The sequence below is a fragment of the Stigmatopora nigra genome, chromosome 4 (assembly GCF_051989575.1).
Source record: "Stigmatopora nigra isolate UIUO_SnigA chromosome 4, RoL_Snig_1.1, whole genome shotgun sequence".
Taxonomy (NCBI): Eukaryota; Metazoa; Chordata; class Actinopteri; order Syngnathiformes; family Syngnathidae; genus Stigmatopora; species Stigmatopora nigra.
The window spans coordinates 9,364,389-9,389,264 of NC_135511.1; the positions used below are offsets into that span (position 1 = coordinate 9,364,389).

At 42.6% G+C, this 24,876-nt stretch overlaps 1 protein-coding gene across 1 annotated transcript in view; it reads right to left on the reverse strand.

Moving 5' to 3' along the window:
* LOC144195938 (zinc finger SWIM domain-containing protein 6-like) overlaps window positions 1-24,876 on the reverse strand; it is a 47,050-nt gene that overhangs the window by 13,674 nt on the left and 8,500 nt on the right. Inside the window, exons 2-3 of the mRNA XM_077715838.1 lie at window positions 2,668-3,024; window positions 1,413-1,561 (exon numbers count right to left, since the gene is read on the reverse strand). Of these exons, the coding sequence (XP_077571964.1) occupies window positions 1,413-1,561; window positions 2,668-3,024 (506 nt within the window). The remainder of the gene's footprint in view (window positions 1-1,412; window positions 1,562-2,667; window positions 3,025-24,876) is intronic.

Below are 24,876 nucleotides of genomic sequence, written 5' to 3' on the forward strand. Positions count from 1 at the left end.
CATTTTATTTTCATGGTCAAATCATGCAAAGAAATGGAGAAAAGCTTCCTGCCCTTTGGTATATTCAAATAATGCATTGGAAACTGGGTGCCTTGCGGGGAATAATTGCCATTCAAAATGCTTTCCAGCCCTTCACTCTCGAACTACATTTTGAAGCTGCACATTCATCTCAATGTGAGGTCACAGAGAATGTGCTCGACAAATGGCACTTAAAACAGAGTATACAGCTACTGATTGTTATGTAGGCCGATTGGCCTGCAATCCACACTTAAAGATACACTGGCAGCATAAAGGAGAAATAGCGTCATTTCTTTAAGTGATGGTCTGATCTCTCTGTGTACAATGTTTCACACTACTGTGCATATAAGCTGACAGTGTGTGCACATGTGGATGCATGAATGCTGCTAAAAGATCAGGGAGTCACACAGCCTGGATGTTAATGCCTAATGGTCTTGCACTGCTGACTTTATTCTGTGGACAAAACACACTTAGCCCAATCTTATCTTTGCTAACGTAATACCATGCCACGGTACGCCATAGACGGCATATACAAAAGTACTATAAAAATATTACGAAAATAATAGTTCTCACTTTTTTTGTTTTCCATGCATTGAACCATTGTTGGGTAATAGTTGATTCACATAGCAAAATAAATAGCTCGCCAAATTCAACCCTCCTCATTAATGTAGTATTATTTTCAATTCATAGAGGGACTGAGCTATGAACAACGATATTATATGAAAACTGATTGCACTACATTGCAGTAAAACATCAAGGCTCTCAGAAGAATTATAGTGCAAAGTTGACTTCCTGTCACCTTGTTACCCAGTTCCATGTGCCAGCCTGCTGGCTTTTGAAACATGACACCTTAATAACCCTTTTCATGCTGTTTTAAATTCACTTTCACACGACATTCATTGCTTGATTGTTGTAATTTTATCAAAGTAAATTACACCTCAGGCCACTATTCAGAGCCATACAGCACTGTTAAGTAGAAGTTTTATAGAGTGCTTGTATTGAAACTTTTTCAATTGCAAAGGTCTACCTATCTCTGTGGTCCATAAGTGTTTATACATGGAGCATATATGGTTCACTGGCTCCCTTCCAGCAATTAGCTGCGAGCTAAGAGCACAGTCCTGCTAATGCATGTGCGGATGAGCATCGGAGATTACTTGGAGAACAAAGGTCTCCTCTCTCAAGGGAGGGGTTGGGGTGTCTAAGTGCACGAGAGAGGGAAAATATTAACCAGATGCAGAGAAGGGATACTACATTTGTCTTCTTATGGCGAAAAATAAAAACCTGAGGGCAGAATCATTTGCAGACCTGCTGGTTGGGGGACTGGATGTGCCTTTGTGTACTGTATGTGTGGTTGCGATGCAAACGTAGAGGAAACAACACTGGCGGCTGTTGACCTTGCTGAATAGCAGGTTGAGCTGCTTGCCCGAGCCGTGGTATCCACCCTGGGACAGGAAGAGTTTGACTTGCTTCTGAACCTGCTCCTCGTCCAGATGCCAACAGTTTTCATCGTCCACACTGGCTCCCGCTGTGGGGTCAGGTGCCCCTATATGACGCACACGAACATAAACAATTATTGCACAAATGTTCTCGAATGTGAGGTCTCTCATTGAGTCTAACATGAAATTATGTTTTTACTATATTTTGAGGTTATATCCAGCATGCCATTTTTGATCCATGGCAATATCCCTTTATTATAAAAGCCTCTGCGTTTCATATATATTAACAAAATATTTTTTTACAAGTTGGATATAATAATAAAATCGTGAAATTTGAATTACAATATTAAGTGTATATTTTTTATTATATGAATGCTATTACTCAAATGTTAGAGGATTATATATATAAATATATATACATGAGTATTATACATATACGAGTAGTATTAATATTGTAATTCTAATTTCACAATTTTATTATTACATCCGATATTTTGTTGATGACCACATTGTGTTGTTAGAACCATAGATCAAATTGCCTTTGAGTTGCACAATGTGTGAGAAACACAAATAGGTGCATTTATGGCCAAAATGCATACAATTGGACCACAATAGGGAGTCAAACTGATATACAACATAGAAAGTGGTCAAACAACTGCACAGAGCAACAGATTTACTCACATTTAACATCTTTGCAATCATCCCCATCTCCTTATCACTCCACCTCAAGAGGTAAATAAGGGCTCTATACAGTGTTGATTAGAAGTACCCAATCCCCCCTTTACTGTCTGCGTCCCATTAATGAGGATGGCATTGATCCCACTGCAATTTGCCTTCACCACTGAGTCGATACACTCACATAAAGGTGAAGGCGAGACAACAAACTGTATACAAAGACTCCATGGGTAAATGCATGAATGACATACTACACACAAAGTATTGGAATTCCATAGTAGCTCGCCTTTAACATAAAAAGCTGCAATAATATCATATTATCACGATGCCGTTACTCTACGAACGGAAACAATTGTCATATAGGCATATGTTTATATAATTAGAATGGTACAACTCATAAAAAACATTATTTTCTTTCAAAATAGAGTAAAAACCAGATTATATAGTGAAATTGATACAACACAAACACTGCCAATAATAATGGATAATTTAACCCAATGATATTTGATCTCAACCATTCATTCAACCACTAACTCACCATGGACCTGGTTGATCTCAGAGTTCTGTGACAGGACCTCATCAGCCAGTTTTTGTGCGGTGGGCAACACCTCGGTGTGGTGGACCGATATAAGATATTGGACGAATTTCTGCAGCTGGTCACGGCTCATCTGAAACAAGGTTTCCGAGATGGGCAAGTGCAGTTTGACCTGCTCTGGTTTACGGACCCGATAAAGCGACAGCGCCACCACGTGAGCGCAATAGAAGATGTCTTTGTTGCCACAAGTGCATGTAACAGCCGTGATCTTGCAACGGTCAAAGCTGACACTGACACTGCAGATAAGTTCTGGGGAGGAGGATGTGGCTGGATCTTTTACTGTGCCACTCAGATGGAAACCTGGAAAAGAAAATGACAAAAATCCCTTAGTTACAATTCTCTCTGGAAACACGACGCCAAGTTTAACCATTAAAACAGAGGCTTAAAATGTATTATTAATTACAGTTCAGGTAGCTTTTACTGGAATCCAGTGTACGTACTTTTCTCAGCTGAGAAAAAGATGAAAAGCAAGAACTATTAACTTGAGACTGCTTCTTGTGACTCCGCAAAATGAGCATTTTTAAAAGACACCTAGGGACTGAAGTTTATAACTTTTTTTTTTACTTGTTTAAGGATTTACGAATTTGTGCAGGGGACACAGAGGGGTCAACTTATTTTGTCTTTACGAAGAGAACAAAACGCAACTCACTAAATGCACTCACTCTTTTGTCAGTTGCACAATTGATGTAGGTATGATTGAGGCCTCCAATTAGTTTGGAGACAAACTGATGTAAACAATAGTAAATGTAATATTTATTATTATATGTGTAAAGTTCCATTTAGACAAACCACTGACATTTCGCACTATGCCAATTATCTGGTTTGGGTAAGGGGAATCATGGGATTATTGTCATGTTTGTTGTATACACTGTGTTGGCAATTTTCAAAATACCACATACTATGAGAGCAGTAATATATTGAAAACATCAGTATATGTCAATGCCTCTAAGTGAGACATCTCAGCGAGTTCGCATCTGGAAAGTAAGTGAAGAACAACAAGAAAGAGGTGTGTGGGGATGTTCCAGTATGAATTATACACCCACCTTTTCCTCCTCCTACTCCCATGACTTTGAATATAATGTTTGATCTTATCCCTGACTGCACAATCTAGAGGCGCGGCCACTTTTGATTATGGCATGATGAATATGAATGAGTGGGGCGTAGTCACACACACACATACACACACATACAGACATGCACACACAGGAACATATGAAACAGACGCCCAACCACAGCATGAGGTCATGCATTTATTAATAATGGGAGTGGCTAAGGAGGGTTATGAATGTATTTATGCGCTCAGGAGAGATTGCATGAACTACACAGGCAAAGACGTACATCGCCGAAATATGTTTATCAAAGGGCCGCGTGCACGCAACGTTGTTATATCAAGCATGTATTAGACGGGATATCAAAGCGGTTCTCCATTGATGTGAGAGGCCAGGGAGGAGTTCCATATTTAATTGCACGCACAAGGAAATGGGACGCATGCGCTGGCTAAACAAGGGGTCAGTTTTCAAGACGTGTGCAATCATGACAGATTAAACCTTAAATAAAACAAAAGCAGCCATTTTTATAAACAAATCTGAGAGCCAGTTTAATTAGATTTTTCAGGTACTACTTGTTTGCCTGGTGACGTTTTAAGTTTTCTTCCTACATAGCACTTCTTACTTTTGTCAGAATAGGCTCGGCTATTTTATAAGTAGCAAAGGATTGTCTAATTCTACTTAACTCCACAGTCCGGCTACTTCTGCTACCTCTTCTGAGAACATAAACCGATGCAAGAACACTATCTCCCTGACCGGGAAGTGCTGGCAGCAAATATGCAAACATAGCCACAGAAATGTGCTTGTTTATTCCCCCTGCTGTTGTGAAAGCCAGCTGGCAAAAAGCAGGACACGTTTGTGAACAATATTAACACAAGACGTGGCGTGGCGTGCGCGAAATATGGCGACTGCCTGCATCTGCACTGATCAAAGCAAGCCACTAGCGCTGCAAGGGAGTCACGCCGACTCACCTAAGTGGGACAAAAAGGCTTACAACCGTGCAGCTGGTGCTACAACGGTAGAAGACTAAACCTGACAATGTTTCTGTGTAAGTACACATGAGAATGAGACAATGCTTTGGGGAAAGATGTTTCATTTTTGTGCCCATAAATATGCTCAAAATACCTTTGGGACAGGTGGGTTACGAAGAGCCCCTAATTAGGATCAGTCGAGGAGGTAGTCTGCCCTTTGCCCAAGGATAGCTGGGTTAGGCTCCAGCAACCCCAGCAACCTTTTTGAGGATGGACAGTATGGAAGATGAATGATTTTTTTTCTCAATGGAAAGTGGTCACTATGGCAACAGTAAAGATGCTATACTCCAGCATCAAAGTGATGCTGAATGAGTTTAGATGACCGACTATTATTGTAGTGTAATGCAAACTATTGAGAGCATCTTTTGGTTGTATGTACGCACGTGCGTATGTCTGAGAGGGAGAAAGATATATTTCAAAAGAAGAACAGAGAGTGCAATCAAAAAAGAACATCCAAACATGTGAGCACAATAACAACAACAAAGCAAAGTAATTCATACAAAGACTGAAGAAGCTGCTTTTTCCTCAAAAAGCTTTTATCAATTTCACCCTACAAGGCAAAATAACACAATCCTTCTTCAAATTCATCACACATGGTAGATGAAGTGGTAATAAAACTCATTCAAAAGTCTATTTTGTTTCACCCTCCCACAAACCAACCAACCAACCCCTGCGCGTTTCCCACAGCTCTCCCACTCACTGACAGATGGGGAGGTAATGAGTTTTGCCTTTCCCTGTCCAATCGCCTGGGCACCAAAAAGTAGCCCCCACGCCAAATATGCCCTTTTAATTTAGCCAAGTGCTGAGTACAGGGTATTACTGTTTAGTCAAACACATACACATCTCCCATGACTGCGTGTTGAGTGGGTTTGAAACCCTCCACGTCTCATGTGTTGTCTATTAATGTGACTGGTTCCCACCCAGGTCCACCAAGCACCAGGCCCCCCTTTCCTCCCATTCCCTAAGTCGTGCTCACGGCTCTTTTCTTTGCCGGTTCAAGGGGCCAGCCTAGGCTTTTACAGTAACCATGACGGCCATTTTTAGAACAAGGCTCGAGTGAGGTTGCCCTAGAAACCCTTCCTGGCCGCAGCAGTGAAATCACACGTATCCTGCAGCATTGTGAAATAATATTTATAAATATTCTATATATTGATGCAGTATTTCCTATATTATGACATGAAGGCTTTAAGGGACTACCCACCCATGTTCTTATGGTGATGGGGAATTCTACATCAAAGCAAAGCCCACCCTTAGACACACCATGCAAAAACTTGTCTGGCTTTGCAGTCTTTCAAATATGAGCGCCGGCTAGCTGGAGCAATTTTTGTGGATTCACCCGACCTACCAATGACCGTTCGAAGACAGCAAGACACTATATAATAAATCAAAAATCCCACTCTATCACCTTCACAATTCGGAAGTGACAGACATAATAGCTGAGAACCATAAACACAACAAAACTAGAGCTGCTGTCTGCCACAGCTCACACACAGACACTCACAAGTGAACTTGCATACATCATGAGCTATTCCACAAGGGCCTAGCAGTCTTATTAATTGGCCGCACGAGATAACACATGATACGGTAGAAAATGGAAAGATGAATAAATAATTGATTTTCTCAAAAGTTGATAAAGAGAATATACGGTTGGTTAATCCACATCCCAATTCTATATACCAGTTTCTTGTGGGAGAAGCCGCAGACTGGGAGTCTTCACCCTAACTAGATGGAAGAATGCTGCCTTTATGCATGGCCTATGAAATGGGAATTAGCTCTCCACAAGAAGGCGGCCTTGCAGGAATGGCGGTCGACAACCTCACAGTTTTGCACAAAAGCGTTCAGTGTTCAAAAATGAGGGAGAGAGACTAAATTAGATTGAGTAACAAACATTTTTTCTAATTCAATTATGATTCCAAGTTGAAGTAGAAGAAGGGGAGTGGTCATTATGTCTATTGGTTCAATTGGGAATGACCGTCAACAAAATCTCATTGGGCTGTGCAAAAGTCTGACTCCATGATTGATTCCTCTGCGAGAGCGAGTCAACAAAGAGAGCAAATTGATGTTAAATGTGACCGTGTTCATCCACTTTGGCATTGCACATTAATCAAATTACCTCATCAGACAAGAGGGAAGCAGGGGTGGGCGGTTTAAAACGAGCTTTTTATGATTCAAAGTCTGGGAGCTCCCCTGGACGACTAGAAAATATGGTATCCGACTCCTGTGTTGACCAAAGATGGCCTGGTAAAACCCACGTGGATAAAAAAAGGCTCTTGGGCTGGAATCCGATCCGAAAAGCGCAGCTTTGCAGTGGGTCGAAGAGGGGTCGCCGGGCAACCCCCAACTTTAGACTCTCGTACCACCCACAGCCAAAAGAGCTATACTCTCTTTAACCTCCTCATGTGGCTCGATTAAGAAGCCTTTTTGAATCGCAGCGCATGTGTGGTCCTATATGGAAGCGCCCATAAGGAGACTGTAAACAGAGATCAATGCTATCCTGCATGAGGCCTTGCCTCAAATGCGTACGTGTGTTTGTTAGGTGTGGGAGGGGCTGGAATAACACAGCTGAGCTTCAAGGGCGGCCATATTTATGCCCTGAACCCTCCGGGGAGGGCAAGGAGCCTTCTTCTCCCCAGATGCCTTTTCTTCGTTGGTTATCCCCTCTCTCACGATCCCATTTTGCTTATACAGCGGTAACTTGACTTGCAAGTTCTCTTAACTTCCTTTAACACGCTCATAACTTAGTCATAAGTGTGTTTTATACATTTACATGCATACATACACACATATTATTGAGATATAAGCGGCTGCTAGGTTTTTTTGTTGTTGTTATTGCAGTTTTGAGTCCTAAAAGGGGAGGTATAAGATGTTTTGAGAAGAGTGATATAAATATAAGGTGTTTACGGTATGGTGATTATCTAGCATTTAGGCACCAATGCACTTTCCACAATTTACCTAATGGTACAAATGGTCAAACATATGCATGCAATAAAAACAATTATGGGAGCTGCTCCAAGATACCACTTAAGCGCAGATAATCAAATCATAATAAGGTGGCTCATATAATTCACAGAAATACACGAGAATTAATGAATGTATTTGTCACAAAACAATTTCCTTATTAAAAAATAGTAATGTAATAATAAAAATGCTGCGTTTGGGGTCAAATAGCGTTTCCATTCAGAAATATGATTTAAGACATGAATGAATTGTGTTACAAAATTGATAATGACCAAGGTACCACTTATCTCAGGGCATTAATTAGCATTCTGTGATATTTACCCCCACTGTTCCAAAGAACAAAAAGTGCAAACTAATGATCAGGTTGGAAAGGGGGAGGGTGTGTACAGCGAAGCCCCGGAGATGGTGGGGGGATCGAAGTTGTCACTGGCTGGCGTTTGCAAGTGACAAGCTGCCTCCAACTGCCACTTAGTTGCCAAGCGCAACATCCAGAGTGACTTGCAATTTTCCCAACTATCACTTTCAAAATGGATTGTAATTCCGTGGGATGGGCGGCCCTGTCAGCGGTAGATCCCAAAAGGTTGCCGCTCTGAAGGATGAGTGGCAACGCAGCCGAACGTCCGTACCAGGAGGAAAATCGAATAGAAAAAGAAATGAGAATTACATTCTATGGACAGCAACAGGAAGGCACATCTATAAAGGCATAAATTAGATGTCAAGTATTCTTTGACAATGCGTGTGCAAGGATAGTAACAAGAACAGGGACTGTTGGGGGGGAAAACATTTTTAAAAAGAAATTTTGCTCAACCACCCAGCACATTATTTAATTACAAAAAGATTGCACCGTTGCCATCAAGCACCATTAAATTCTCGGCGTGTAGTCCAAGGTCAAAACTTGAACCAGCCATTAAACCAGTTTATTTTAATGGTGAAATCAGGCATAAACATGAACTATAGTGTTTCCTGAACTATAGTGGTTTCATTATCAGTGGCCAATATCAGCTACTGCAGGCTATTTTGAAGGTGATTGAGCTCTGTGCAAAATAACCAAAAGTAATGCATTGTATTGCATTTTTTATCGTTGAATGATATATTTAGTGTGTACATAGAGGGCAATAATAAATCGAGTAATTCAGTAAAGCTGCTGCAACGAGCCTTTCTTGGGTAAAAGGATAATCAACCTAGGTTGTTTGCTAATGTGAAAAAAATAAATCGTTTTAATCGCTCTCCAAAAAACTTCTGTTCTGGATCATGACAAGTTTTGCTTATTTATTTAGATTTAGCCAAAAGACAGCGTGGCATTTTTACCATTAAAACATATAGGTCTCATTAACAGCTGTTGAAAATACATTACTGAAAGAACAAACAAGCCATATGCCTGTTTTACAGAATTTGATGTGCTTATCTAGCAGAAATAAGCCACAGCTTGGATCCTAAACTAACCTCCGCTGTTTGAATGTGTTTGCTTGGACTTAAAACAAAAATATATAAAAGGCATACAAGGCTCATGTCCGGGCACTATTTATAATGCATTTGAAGAAAGTCAACAAACAAAGCAACATCCTAAAAAGACAGCTGTTTATTTTGGGCCGAGATGGTGGACCTTTTCCTGGGAAGCTGTTTGTCTAACACTAATGTTTATATTCAACGCTTCATTCTAACATTACCGAGTTAACTTGCACATATGCAATTGACAGACTATGTATTCATTTCACTTAAGTTGCTGGCTTTTTCGTCTCATGGCTGTACATTAACTTTATATGATAGCCATCCCTGTGAGGTTCATCAGCCTGAATGAAATGTAATTATCAAGGTGTGTCCCAGTGCGGCCCGAGTGAGCTATATGGACTGTAGGGGTAATGGACCCCATTGAAAAGCCATCGTGTGCTCCTTCAGGCCTAACGACAAAGCTGTATAGTGATGGGCAGTAAATATGGCACAAGATCTTCTCCGCTGGTCTAATCACTATCAGAAGCAGTGAGTAACAATTACAATCCAAATCAGAATATTTCTGTCATCAAAATATATCAACTCCAAATTCAGTTTCTAAGGGATGGAACACAACATAAGCATTCTTCAAAGGTATGATTTGTTGGTCCCAGCCAAACTTGATTCTGCCAAGTTCAACAAGAACAACACGTTTGTAGCTTACGGTCCTTACTAACACATTTTATCATTCAAAATTCTGGTAATTGTACTCTACATTGTTGAAATAGTTTTTTTTGTCATGTGTTAGATATACAGTGTATTGATTTAACTAAATTGTATGCTGTTATATTGTCATTTTATATATAATAATAAACTTTACATTTTTTTATTCATCTAATTGCAGCCATTTGTTGAGATTAGTTACTTTCACCTGATTAAGATAAGACAAATATTTCTAAAACCGTTTTCTGAAAATATCATGACCAAATTTGACTGCAGTTTGGAGAATCACCCAATATTCCACATTGACACACTACACTCGTGATGACTCTAGGCACACAAACTGGTTTCACCCTCCTACTCCCAAGCAGCTCCTCCTCCCGTCAATAATTGGCTCGACTCTAGCTGCCACCTCCCATCACACACACGCACACACTTCGTGAATGTTCCCTAGCCTTGTGCTGACCCGTTGTGTGTGTACTGACGTCACTTACTAGACAAGGGGAGGCATCATTCCAGACACACACACACACAGTCACCCGTGCACACATAAATACACTCAGGCCCTAGTCGAGGGGGTGGGTTGCGGCGGTGTGTGTGTGTGGGGAAGAGGGTGCATTCCTGAGCAGGCACACAGACACACATCACCACGCCTGGCGGAGGGGAAGCGTGGGGAGCGCTCAGCTGTAGCGAGTAGGCGGGGTAGAGCAGGGGGATGGTTGGCGGATGTGAGGCGAGGGGGGAGTTGGGGTGGCAGCAAGCCAGCGTTCCTCTGAGCTCAGCACTTCCCCTTTCAGCTCCAGCCAGCCACTTTTTTTATTTTTGCGTGACGTGCATCGTAGCAACCCCACCATCTCCTTTAACGCTTTCCTTCCTGGACGTACGGAGGTCACGCTGGCTGTTATTCTCCTCTGCAAATGTGTGTGTGTGTGTACCTGCAGGTTTGAGCAAACACACACACATGCACATATAGCACCGCCTCATTCTGCCTAACAGACCCCCAATACCCCAGGACACAGCTCACAGGTTCATATTATTATGTGGACAAATATAGATGACCGCATAAAAGCACGCACCAGGAAGTCATTTTCATTTTATTTTGAGCAATGTTGGCTATCTTTGTGTTGCGAAATGTTCCTGTTTGTCATTGTTTTTTGATCACTGTGAAGATAAATGTGCAGTTAGCGTCCAAAAATAAAAATATCTAACTATTTAAAAATGGGGAAAACATGCAGTTTGGCCTAACATCAGTATCAAAGTTCATCCAAACATTTTCTATTGTCCTTATTTCATTGGGGTAGTCCAGGTAAACTGGAGACTATTCCAAATTACTTGAGACCAGGAGACACTAAGACTTGGTCACCAGTGAATTGTACAGTGTATATAGACAAAAATGCATTCTCACGCTCCTTCAGAGCTCTCGGATGGCTTCACACATGGATCAGGATAAGGACTTTTGAAAATATTTTCAGAAGCTTATTTGTCAGGTCAACCAATCAGTGCGCTGCCAAAGCCTGAATCTCCTTGTTTGTTCAAATTTATCCAAAATGTTTTCTATTATGTAGAGGTTAGGAGATTGTAAAGAGTGGTCAGGTTAATTTATATCAGGCTTTCTCATCCATGTCATTATCTAACTGTGTACTCTGGTGCAAGTAGTATTGGAAAAAGAACAAGTCACCTTCAAAATGTTCCCACAAAGAAGAGAACATTGAATCTTTAAAAATATAAGCCTAGTCAAAAGAACACTGGATGCGTCAGCAATTTGGATAATCCTGCAACTTTCTCGGATTAGTTGGGTGATAGCCCGTTTATTTTTCCAAAAGAAGTGCACCAGGGCAAGGGCTATAAAAACATGGATTGGAAATTTTTGTGTGAAAAATAAAAGGGATGGATGGTCCATTTTTCACATAACAGGCTACACATAGCCTCACATAGATTTGGACAGGACAAAGAAGTGTCATATCTCACATTAACCACATCAGACAATCCGTGGAAGTAGGGTGGGCATAGAAGGAGGTGACGGGTGGGATGTGAACATCTCTCACATTTTAATATCGCTTGACACGCGTCGTGCAGATTCTCTCAAGTTGACATCAAATACCTGCGGTCAAGAGGGGGCAAAATGAAGGGACCATAGGATGAAGATGACGACGATGGAGGTGTGGGAGGGACTGAAGAAAGGTAAGAGAGCATGGGGTCGATTCTGGTGCCTGTAGGCTATTGCTGTAAATATTGACGTTGATGTTAGGAGCACTCTCCCAAGGATAAGCTATAAAGCAAAAAAAAAAGGGAGGAGGAAGTATCACAAGATACAGAAGGGGTGGGGGGAAATCAATGAGGGGTGAAGCCTTGCAATCGGGGAATTGAGCTCCTATTTCTCTTCTCTGGGTGGTTTCGGTTTCAACTCACACTAAAAGCAAAAATTACAGAACCATCTAGTCTTTCACTGCAATGGACATCAAGACGAATTGGACTTCTCTGGACATGAGGAGGAAAGACCACTTTATCTCCACGTCTCCCAAAGCCACTCTCTTTTGTTGACATCTGTATGAGTTGCCATGACAACCCACTGCCGGTGCAGGCGTGCGTATTTGCATTGGAGAACGCGTGATTGTTGGCAAATAAAAGAGGTGTGCACAGCCCAGCTATTCATTGTCTGTCGATCAGCCTGCTTTGCCTCATATAGTCTGTACGAATTATTCAATTATTACAGGTTATATAGCTATAGTGTTATCACATTAGATGACTGAAGACATTGCGACTGTCAGTTCGTCCCTGCTTCAACAGTGCCCCTCCACCCACAGTTTTGTTCACTGGGGTATGAACCCGGAACCATGGCAACCAGAAAGGACGTTGGAAGGACCTGCGAGTTCACCGCAAAGAATAGAGAATGTGTTTATGCGAGACTTGTATCCTGTGGGCAAGTCAGCATTCACCCATGAAGTAGGTCAGTGAAATTTTCCCAAATTAGGTCAGTGGCAGTCAATGGGTGCCAATGTGGGGTGGTGGGATGGGGGCATGGTGAAAGGCGGGGATGTCTAAAGCCACAGTATGCTTTGGTGGTCGGAGTGCGCTCCGGTGGTCTAATGTGGCTTCCCCAGCAGCGTGTGTGGGAATCAGCTTTGCGTCAGCTTTGTAGCGTAGTGTGACATCATAGGGAAACTAAGAGAGGACCTCAAAACGAGCTCCGATCGCAAAAGGTGTGAAACTACTAAAGCCACTTGAATGAACCATTGCACTAATGTAAATATGTTGTCAAGGTTGTCTATCCAAGCTGCAATCGAAATAGTATATTTGAGTATGCAGTAATATATGGAAGAAAGTGGTGAAAACGTTTGTATGTTTAAAAAAGGCTTTTTTTTTAGATGGCATCGCTGCACTAGTGGCATCGGCCGATTTCACACAGCAGGGTACTAGAATCCATATCAGTAGTCAACAAAAAAATGTTACTAGTGCCACACTACTCATTACGACAATATGAACTACTCTCAATCATGACTCTGAATAGCTACAGTACACTACAAATGGCCAGCTAGTATCCGACTCCACTATCAAAGGCCACAAACACAATATTCTCTAGAGAGAATATCACTGCATGCTTTCTAAGTGAGCTACTATATTACAATTGGCCTCCAAATGCCCTATATGAAGGACTACTACTCGCCTATGTGATATGGTTGTGGTTTTTAAACATCTGATCATGGTGTGTGTCTGTGTGCTACAGAGCCTACAATCACGTCAAGAGCAGAGAATTTAAAAGGTATAATTCCATAGTCGAGCTCAGTAAGGATATAATTGCAAATAAACAAAATAGTGTGAGTTGTGCTAGTTCCAAACAAAAGTAGAGTGAAGAATCACAAGTCCCCATTAGCAAAAATGTTTGCCACCAACTTCAACCTATCACATTTTCTCTGCTCAAACATCATTGGAATTAGGAGGCGTTATGATTGAGAGTGCTTATGAAAAGCAGTCCGATTTGGTTACAGTGCCTAGGTCTGATTATTTAGCAGTGTTTCTCCTCCACTGGGCCCCCCTCCAGCTGTTTGGATGGCTACTTGCTTGTCATCTGCCTCTGTTCCTTCAAGTTTTCCCCTCCCTGTTTTCAAGACGCCACAGTGGGAGCGCGGCTTGTTGCCGATAAATGGCGGAACACAGGACACTTTGAAGTGCGCGCTGCGTTAGGAATGTGCTTTCATCGTCCCGCATCTGTCAGTCAAAGCTAGGAATCCAAAAGAAAACTTTTTTTTTTGCTGCACAAAGCATACACCCGCTCTCTCGCACCCACCCCTATGGTTTCCTCTTTGTGCATACACCAAACAACCAAAGCGGCAACAACAGGCAGAGTAGGCTGTATAAATCCTTAAAGCGCTGTTGCCATGATGAGAGCATGAAGGACTGGTGTATTTTTAAAACCAGGGAAATGTTTCTTTGGGGTGTGGCAATGTTTTACTCATTTGGTGAATGAGCACGATTCAGTGCCATTGACTGTAATAGACTACCAATTATAACGGATTGTCACTCATGTGACACAAAATTGCCAGTGACCTTCAAAACTGACTGTCAATAATTAGCTCTTAATAACAGTCACCGTTGTGAACCTGTCTCCAAATGTAATAAGACTCAGAGTACATGAAATTTCTACATTATCAAAACCGGCGGATTGTGAACTACTAATATTCCAATAGGCCTCAGGCATAAAGGCAAAAGTCACTTATGTGAACCTCTACACAACCAATGGCCCCAATAATTCACAAGTCTCCCACTTCCTCACAGGGGAAGTGTCTGCGGGGTGTTTTCTGTCTCCAGAGGAGGGTGGGGGGTTCTGAGATGAAGTGAAAGACCACTGACAGGTGTCTTCTACGGGCAAGCGCCCCACCTAATCCCATGAGCCCGAAGCGTACCACTGACAGTGACCGAGATGGTGTGGGGAGGGGACCGTAAAGCTCTATTCCCTGGGCAGAAATCGGACCGCCAGGAGATGTGACAAGCCCCACGTCCCCCTTCGTCGCTTTTACCCACCGCCCTCTGCTGCCAATCACGTGTCACATGCTTCGCACCCTCGCCAAACGCACACACTTGCATCTGTGCCAGGGCCGGGCTGTCTCTGCAAGTTAAAGAGACGTAAGGGAGAGAGCTAGGCGACACATGAGCAAGAGGCATCCAATGCGCGAGCCGAACGAGGCTTGGAGGGGGGAGTAAGCCACAATGAGTTACAGTGACTAACATTACCAGCCAGGGAGAAATGCCTGGAACAGAACGGCGGGGTATGCGAGCCAGAGAACTGAACTGCGGCCAGCCTGGATGGAGTCCTGGTCCAGATAAGTTGGGCTCAGACCAAAAGGCCCAGCCACAGCTTGTCAGCGACGGGAAGAAGGGAGGCTGGGATGGGGAAGAGAGCGAGAAGCCAGCTTATGGGCAAAACAAAGTGAGTGAGAGAGGCTTTAGAGGATTCTGAGCTGCAAATATGGGGATGTTGGAAGGGAAGTGGTGGCGATAGTCAAGCCAGCCGAGCTGGATCTGAGGCACAGAGGCAGGGCCATGGCCGAGCTGGGGCGGCAGAGAGAGGAGCCAAGGGCTGAAGGCCAGAGGAAGGAAAGAAAAGAAGGGGGGCTGGGAACAGGGGGGAGGCTGAATCAGGGCTGGGGCCAGGGGCCCCAAGCTTTAGATTTAGTCAGCTGTTCCCCTGGCCAGCAGCTGGAAGGACATACAGAGCGAAACGGGCAAAAGGGGGAAGAATTTTAATAGGAAAGCAGAGCAGTAAAGGGATAGATGGATGCAGCCGTGGTGATGGAGATTTAGGAGGCGGACAGTGGAAAAGCTATTAGATTCCAACTAGTAGAGTTGGACTCCCTCTCCACTTTGCAATCAAACATTCAACTCCAGTACTTCTATCTAGTATGTAATCTATATTTCAAATAAAGATGAAATTATATCAATTGACAAATCAGTAAACAAAGTAACCAAGGTAAATACAGTATATTTCCCCAGATAAAAAAAATGATGTATATTATGCCTGAAAACGGCTTGAGAACACTAAAAACACATTGATTTCAAATGGGGTGAGCAGAACAACAATACTCAAGAACTAATATTTGAAAAATGGACTTAAATCCCTCCACTGCTGACAGAAGCAGAGAGCAGAACATGTATATAGGAGGCAGTTCAGGATCACTGGCTCTTTTTCCCTTCCACAAAGGCTCGCCAAAAGAGCCCTCCTAGAGCCAGTTGTGCTCGGGAAACAGGCCTGCCATTCATTGCAGCGCACCAGCCACCGTGACCCAAAGCACACTCCAAGATCCATCACTAACAGGTGCCATATATGCACACTCTCAGGAGCCAATGGCAGCAAATGATAACACAATAAGTGTGTGAATTGTGAGGAATGTGGGATAGTAAATATAGCAGGGAGAAGACAAAACAAGGATGAGAGACACTAAATTGGACATGTTTGGTTTTTACAAAATGTGAGTCACAAGGGGGGAAGAAGTGGACTACGAGCAAAGCACTTTATGACCTATCATATTCCATTTAGTTGAACAGGGTATCGCACAAAGCATTTTGGCTGTGAGTGACTCAGCACTCACAGTCTTTGCAGGTGTGCGACGCTTGCATACATAAACTGCGTTATGCATATCAATGAGCTGCTAGTGGACTGCTGCTTCACTCTTTCTCCTGCTCATGCGCCAGTTTTACATCCCCTGAGGGATGTTTAGAACATAAAAAAAGACCATATAGCTAAAAAAGTTTGATTGAATTTGTATCTTTAAGTAAACGAGCTTTAGAGCATAAAACTACATACATACAACTTCAGTATGTGATTTGTTGCTGTCTTATTTGTTCGTCTGAGACGGCCGGATGCAGGACGCAGATGAAGCATGCTTCACTTCCTGGTGCCTTAAAGCTTGTTTCCCCAAAAGTAGTAAATACTACAATTGGTAGCCAGTGTGTGTCAAGTTGCTGGAATATTTGTATTTGATTGGCTCAAAGAGTCCTGGCATACAAGTTGCTCTCTTTAGGAAAATATTGCTTATTTGACAGTTACACATCACTCCTTATTATTATTATTATTTTTTTTAATCAGTAGTAAAATTTAGTCTTCAATTAACCTTAATGATGGTAGAAGCCAAAGAACTGGGGACAGCATGAAAACTCCACACATTGGCAAAAAAGACCTATACCAAAACCTTCTGAAATGTGAGACAAACTAATACCCGCTGGTATACTAAGGTATGCCTTCTGCCCTGTTTTACCACATCTCTATCACTCTCCCCTGCACCCATCTTCCCTTTATTCTTCATTCTACTGCCTCCCTGCCATCTCACCAACCATTTACTACACCCCACCTCCCTTTCTCCCCTCCTCCGCACCACTTAATGGCGCAGGCATCCAGTGTGGAATATAGATCAGTGCGAGATGGATGGGGCACCAGGAGCTCCGGCCAATCCCGTAGGTCCCAGACCAAAGATTAACTAAATATTAGCTGACAGCGAGAGAGCGAGGCCGGGACACAGCTGCAGCTGCCCGTGCCACGGCTCATGGAATAAACGACACAGAGTCGGCCACAGACCTCCACACAAACACACCGGGGAGGGGCGCAGATTCGGGCGTACACATGCAATCACAGGCGCTATGGGAGAAGAAGTCCACTAATCAAATTCTATCCTGCCAAGGCGGGCGGCGGGGAGTTAAAAAAAAAAAAGAATAAATCTTTATTAGGCGATGTGTCCCCTACTTTATCGATCGCTTCGCTCCTTCCCTCTCACAACCCCCTCCCCACTTTCTTTTGTTATTTTAGACGTGTCTGCCATCCACCCCAATCGAGTCCGGCTGTACATCAGAGACGACCATTACCCATGTCTCCCCGGGCCGGGGTGGCCTGTCAGTGGCTGTGAAAGGGTTAGGAGGTGAGCTGACGTAGTCACCCAGGAGGGATGGCGAGCTGCCTTAAAGTTTGCCAGGGAGACAGACAGGCAGCCAGATATGAGGTTCTGGGCGAGAATGCAGACAGACAGGGTGGAAATGCCACTGTGGCAGCCAACTGTCAACAATGTTAGAACAACTCTCTGCCATTGTTGAAAGTAGCATACAGTTGCGCAGCAAAACGTGTGGCCGAGACCCAGAAGAACACGGCACAGTAAAGCCGATGGCTGTTTGCAGAGGCAAAAAATAAGCAATAAATCTGCGGGACTATTAAATATGTCCACACGAAGACTGACAGCCCAGTTTTACCACACTAACGTAATATGTAGGAATGTTTCCCCTCTCCAACAAAAACTATTGTACGCACACACGTGCTGAATATTGCATAAAGACAAGCAGTAGACACGCACTTTACCTGTATAAAAACAAGGTCTATGTTTTATTGATGACAGCATCTCAAGTAAACAAGGTTACAAATCGAAGCAGACGTGAAAGCTTTTGCTTCTCGTGAGAATTTAGCCGGATTTTGTACAAAGAGGCTTGAGGTTGCTTTGGCTTTACACAACTGAGACAATTGCCCAATTTCAACGTAAAGCTTAAATCTGCTTTGTTTGACTTTCCACTTCCATAAACGGTTCAATTGCATAAATTGAATGTATGTTACATATACAGTTTGAATTGAGCTTTCACCCGAGAAAAATCAATGATATGATTAACTCCAGGGGTGACATTAGATTTATTTACATTAATTTATTTGACCTGAGCTAACTTTTGTCTTGAGGACATGTTAAATAGACATTGATATTAAACAGAGTAGCCTGCAAACTGATAGACTGACTGTATTCAGATCTGCATCCATTTTCTTGCCACAATTCCATGATGCATATCTTAATCGATCAAAAATCAGAATTGTGTGATTTGACCGATGCACTGGAAATGTAAATGAAATGAGTGGAAATAGTAGAATGGTATTCTGGGGTGTAATACAGGTCTGGTCTGTATTTTTGGGTGAGTAATGTACTGCAACTGATGAAGCTTCAATTGCCAAAATCACCTCAACACAATCGATGGAATTCTAAATGATCTAGTAATCGACCTATTGTTTCGCCGAGCCCATTTTTTTTTACAGTTCACATTGTGCAGCAATGCAAATGTGACAGGAAAATCCAGTCTTGTTTATTAATGGAAGTGTCTGTACCGTTTCCTTAAAAATTCCATTCAAATCCTCAACCACCCACAAGCTGAATCTGAACTGCCCAAGAACACGCTTGTTCACAAGGCGCACGGACCAAACATTAAAGAAGCAATGTTGTTTGCCAGTGCAAAGCCTGTAAAACATAAAGGGGAGGAATCGCCGGGAAAACTCCAGAGAGCGACATCACAGCAAATAGGGCGAGCGCTGTTCCTCCTAATTTCAGACATTGGTAAACACAGCTTCTAAATGTAGCAGCAGATAGCCCCGAGGTCGGGACGCGTACTTGCTCTGACTGGGAAAGAGACGCCGATAGGGAGGCCGGCTAGCTGCATATAGGCAAGCCATCCACTGGGGGTTTGGACACAGGAAGCATTATAGAAACATGCTGTATCTAGATAGGGGCAGTGTAAATAAGACATGAGTTTCTATTGCCCGGCTTGGGAAATGAAACGGGTGGAAAATTGAGAAGCGCAGAAATTGTAGTCTAAAAGCATATCAAAAGGAGAGGGTGGAAAAAAGACACGTGGGATAATGAGAAGGAGCAAAAGGAGAGGAAGGAAAACGATGGGGTACTATCAAGAGCAATAATTAACAGAATGTTGATGTAGAATGACCCCAGACAGATGGGAACATAGGAGACTAAAAGTATGCCATGCATATTAATCAATCAAGGCCACGATTTGGCGAAATCAAAATTCAGGATCTGAAAATCATTTTAACGCTCAGCTGTCTCCGTTAGTTCATCTTCCGTACCACAAATCCTCGTAAGGGTTGCGGGCAAAAGGCAGACTAGTGCACCCTGGACTGGTCGTCAGTCATAGGGCACTAAGAGACAACCATTCGCGCTCATCATACCACCACCAGTGGGAATTGAACCCGCGCTCGCCTGCACCGAAGTCAGGGGAGTGAACCACTACACCTTCAGGCGGCTACGTCTGTTAGTTTCCAGTTTAATTTCCTTCACTCCATTTCAACTGTATTTATTCAGAGAGGTCAATTGAGAGCAAGCTTCCTTTTTCAATGACGCCATGGTTACATAATCACACAAAACCACAACAATAAATACAATACGGTGAGGACTGACAATTACATTCAGTTTGCATAACATTTAAAGTGTTTTCTTAAAACTATATAATTAAGTTGAACAAGTTACAGTTGAATTGAAAAAAAAACGGTCAAAATAAAATAACTAAACAGCAAAATCAATGGCAATTAAATACGAATATAGTATTAAAAATATGCTAAGAATCAAGGTGGCATACAGACCACTGAATAAGGGACTTAAGGGCAGAGGAGTGAATCAGTCTAGTTGATGTGCGTATGTGTCGTAGACATCAAGGCACTTTTAACCTCCCAAAATCCTGGCAAAGGTATAAATACGCAAAGTGAAGTGAAACAATTCAAGTGGCTGCCTCTCATACCAGGTCGGCCTCTCCCTCTCGTTTTCAGCAGAGGCTTGCCACAGAGTTCACATCCCGCATGCCACAGCGGCCTAACATCGCTTGCACCAGGCGCAGCCAGAGGCATCTCGCGCGCTCAAGATCTCCCGACACCAACACCATCAATGCCACGCCTTCCCCACATAACTCACATGGGTCCTGGAGGTAGCTGGGCAAGAAGTGTCAAGGGGTAAAAAACAAACAAACGCAAAACACTTTCTTCCACCTGGTGCACAATGCTGTTTTGGGCCGATTGTGGCTGAAAATGTCTTCTCGCCGAGTTGTTTAGATTGTTACTCAATAAAAATTACTTTTAAAGACATTTTATTTAATATACCTACCACCACAAGTTCACAAAATGGAACAGATTACCCACACCTATGAAAATTTCCCATTCATGAGCCATACCTTTTTGTCAAGAGGAGCCCGGCGGCTGAGTGATTAACGTGCCGGCCTCAGAGTTCTGGGTCCTGGGTTCAAATCCAGGTCGGTGTGCCTGTATGGAGTTTACATGTTCTCTTCAGGCCTGCGTGGTTTTCTCCGGGTACTCCGGTTGCCTCCGACATTCAAAAACATGCATGATAATCTCTAAATTTCCCCTAGGTATGCGTGTGAGCATGAATTGGTGTTTGTCTCCTCGTGCCCTGGGATTGGCTGGCCACCAATTCAGGCTGTTGCTATTTTTACCTATTAAGGACAGTTGTTAATTATATCCTTCACAACAAACAGGCTTTCACTGTATATAAACTTCAGTTATTACGCTAAAACTGGCTCTGATTCTTCACTGTTTTCCTTTCCTAATAAGAGGAGAAGAGCCAATAATATAGAGAAACTGCTTCTCTTCTATGTAACTGACCAGATAGGTCTTTTATTGGAACACAATAATTACAGCTAAGTCTAAGTAGAGCAATTGGCCACTCCCTAGGTGTGGGGGCCTGATCACGATGCCCTTTGGCTTTAGTAAATCCCTCAGAGGGGGTTTAGCGGGTAAAGTGATGAGGTCAATTGGGACAGCTCCACAAAAAGAGCAACCCCTATCTCCTCCTGCGCCTGCGTGACAGGGGTCAGCGGCAGGTAAGCCCTCATCGCTGGTGGTTGTTTATTTTCAGGCGCCGAGGCAGTGGCGCCCCAGCATGAGCTCCTTAAAAAAGAAAGAAGCATGTGCGTGCGTGCAGGAGCGGAATGGAGATAGCGTGGGAAAGAAGACAGACGGGAATGTCATCCACCCGCTTATCATTTACGTGCCTCACCTATTAGTATTCGCCTCGCTGTAAACACTCATGGTGAGCCCTTTGCGTTTAGATAAACATTTCGAGTGGTCGACTGTTAGAGCAAAGTCACACTTTGGCTTTAGGGTATTGTTGTGGGACAGCGGCGGGTAACTTTAGGCGCTTTACGCAAAAAAACACACTTGTTATGTACATACACATGCGAAAGAGAGGATCGTTTGTCGCCTTTGGGTTTAGGCGAAGCAGTTTGGCTTCTGGCAAGGAAACAGATGTTGATCAACCTGCACAGAGAGCCTCTGTTCAGTCTTAAAGGAGACATGTGTTTTTATGCCATTTAAAGCAGTTACCAGGTGTTTTAGTAACTATATCTCTGATGTGATGTGATTTCATAGAAAATCCCAAAAGATCAAGAATTAGTAGAATGGTTCAAGAAGTATTTGTCTTTTTGAAATTAACCCAAATACCAATGGTTCAATGGAGAGTACAGATTTCGGTGCCAGGGACAACTCAAGCAGAGTTAAGTAAGAAATGTGACTGCGACATAGTGAGCTACTGGACACAGACGGCATGGATTCTATTTTCCCTATAGTGGACAGCACTTCATCACCAAGGTCTCAATCAGTCACTACATAGAATCATTATATGTCATTACATATCACTGCCAGTGTTATCATCCTTCCCACGTTGAATGAGACACATTATCGTAGGATATTCTAGTTTATTTATTAAACAAATAGAAACATTGATTTCAAAGTCATTTTAGTCTTCTCTCAAAGCTGCCCTTGGGTTTTATTTTGATTTTTTCTGGTTGTGCTACGTCTGCTACTTGTTTTATATTGGACACATTCGATAAACATGGGGCGGCATAGTAAGAAGATCAGTTATCAAGTCTTGCTCCAGATCTGAAATCGACGGTTCAATCCCTGGTGTGTTACAGCCTTCCTGTGTGGAGTTTGCCTGTTCTCCTCGTGAGTGCATGAGTTTTCTCTGGCTACTCCGGTTTGCTCCCACATCCCAAAACCTGCATGGCAGGCTGATTGATCACTCAAAATTGTCCCTAGGTAACTCTTTACAATGACTGGTAAACTCCTGTTTATACAACACCAACAGGACAAACTGCTTTGTAATCAAGACTCCAATTTCCATACAAGTGTCATATTCAGACTATTGCTCCCCTAGAATGGATGTACGGTATCTCAACCTTCAATCAATGATGTCATGTTACAATTCTTTAAAAGAAAACTAGTTATGGCCAAAGTAACAGGAAAGTATTTCACCATTTAACACTAACATTTAATTGTTATTCCCAAGTAAGCGTCTAAAGATGTTGGAGCATTTTCTTTGGTCTTTTAAAGCTTTTTGTTGTTAAGTGTTTTAGTGGTTAATGTTTCTATTTTCCCTCGTATGGAAAGTGCAATAGACAGTAGACAGACAATAAACAGCTATTGTAATTATAGCCTCTTATAATTGTTATTACAATCTGATGCTCACACTTGCATGTGTGAATGTGTAAATGTAGCTTAAGTCATTATCTGTGCTCTGATGGCTGACAGTTGGACAAATTCCAACAGGGATTTTTTTGTGCAAATTAAAAGACAGTCGAGCCTTAAAACAAAAACATACAGCAACCATGGATTGAACATCCCATTGCAGTAACTGCACTAATTTGCGCTTATTCCAGCAGCCCATCAATGCAAATTCATTAAAAAACGAAAAGGGGGAAAAAACCTGGCCATCAGATAGGAGAATGCTGAGTGCTGCATTCCCTTGTTATTACTGCCCAATCTAAGGGCGGCGTGGCAATAAAAGTCATTAACTGAAATAGGAAAAAAATAGCATTTAATAGGCCGCTGTCATTGTGAATTTAGTAGGGCCTTCCTGCCGCCTGCCTAGCTCTCTCCTTCCTCTCGGGGAGGAGCATGGAACGAGGAGGAGGAAAACCAGTGGATTCCTAGACAGAGTCTAGCAGCTGACGCACGGCGAGCTGCCACAGTCTGGGAGCGGAGACAAGTGGAGTTGGAAAAGGGGCGGGTGAGGGGAACTGGGAAGGAACTCACGCAGGAGTTTTATTACTTTAGCTGGTTTATTTCAACAGGACACACACACACAGTCTGATATGGCTGGATTGAAAATGAGTTTGTGTGAGGGGTAATTTGAAAAGCTACATCTTGAGTGTGGTACAGAAGCCAAGATGGCTTTGGTGATTTAAGGTGAAAATGGCAATGGGTGATGTTGGCAAGAGGAATCAAGGGAGACTGAGATTAAGGGGAGGAGGGCTGGCACCAGTAGGCTGGAAAGACTGGAAATAGGGCAGAGACATTTGGACTTAGTTGATGGCAGGACTATCCACTCATGTGGCTTGAGGAACAGAAAAATCAGGACTGGGTGTGGAAAACAAAACTCTGAGGAAGATGGGATGAGTGTTTTTTTGGAAGCAAGGTTGATTCACTTGAAGTCAGGGGTTTATGATACAAACACACACAAGGACTGTCTGGTGTGCAAGGAACTTAAAAGAGGCTGCTTCAAAGAGAAACATTTGTGCATCTACTTACTCGTTTCTAATACTTTTCCAGACAGACAACGTTTTTTTTTTTTTAATCTCAACGCATATTGCAGCGATTCTAATTTCAGCACTATCTGGACATGCACACACACACACTTTTACTCAGGCGAATAAGCATTTAAAGACAGCCAGCAGAATTATTAGGAAATTGTAGGATGACATTGAAAATAAAAATTCCCATTTGAGATGACAAACACATTTTTGCAAGACTTTGCAAAGCATTTTTTTTACCAATGCAATAATAATGAAATCCGAATTTGCACACACCTCGGCCAAAGCTGAAATGCTAGCAAAATTAGAAGGGAAAAAAACTGAAACGAAACAATGATAATTGTGAACTGCTATTATTCTGTTTGTTTGCCCCTTTAGTTTGTTATCACGCTATATCCTGGTTCATGGAGGATAACCGCCAGACTGCTCTATTTGCACACTTTTCCACAGTACAGTTACAGCTTCTTTTCCCTCACACACTTACATAAAGTAAAAAAAAATGATATGATCAAGCTGTAATGAATGCATCCCTGGGAATCAAATGCCCACTGAGACTCAGGCGCTAGTAAAAAGGCAAAAACAGAGAATGGTGATGTTCATTTTTTTTTTCACTTCTCAGCATGAGGCTCGTT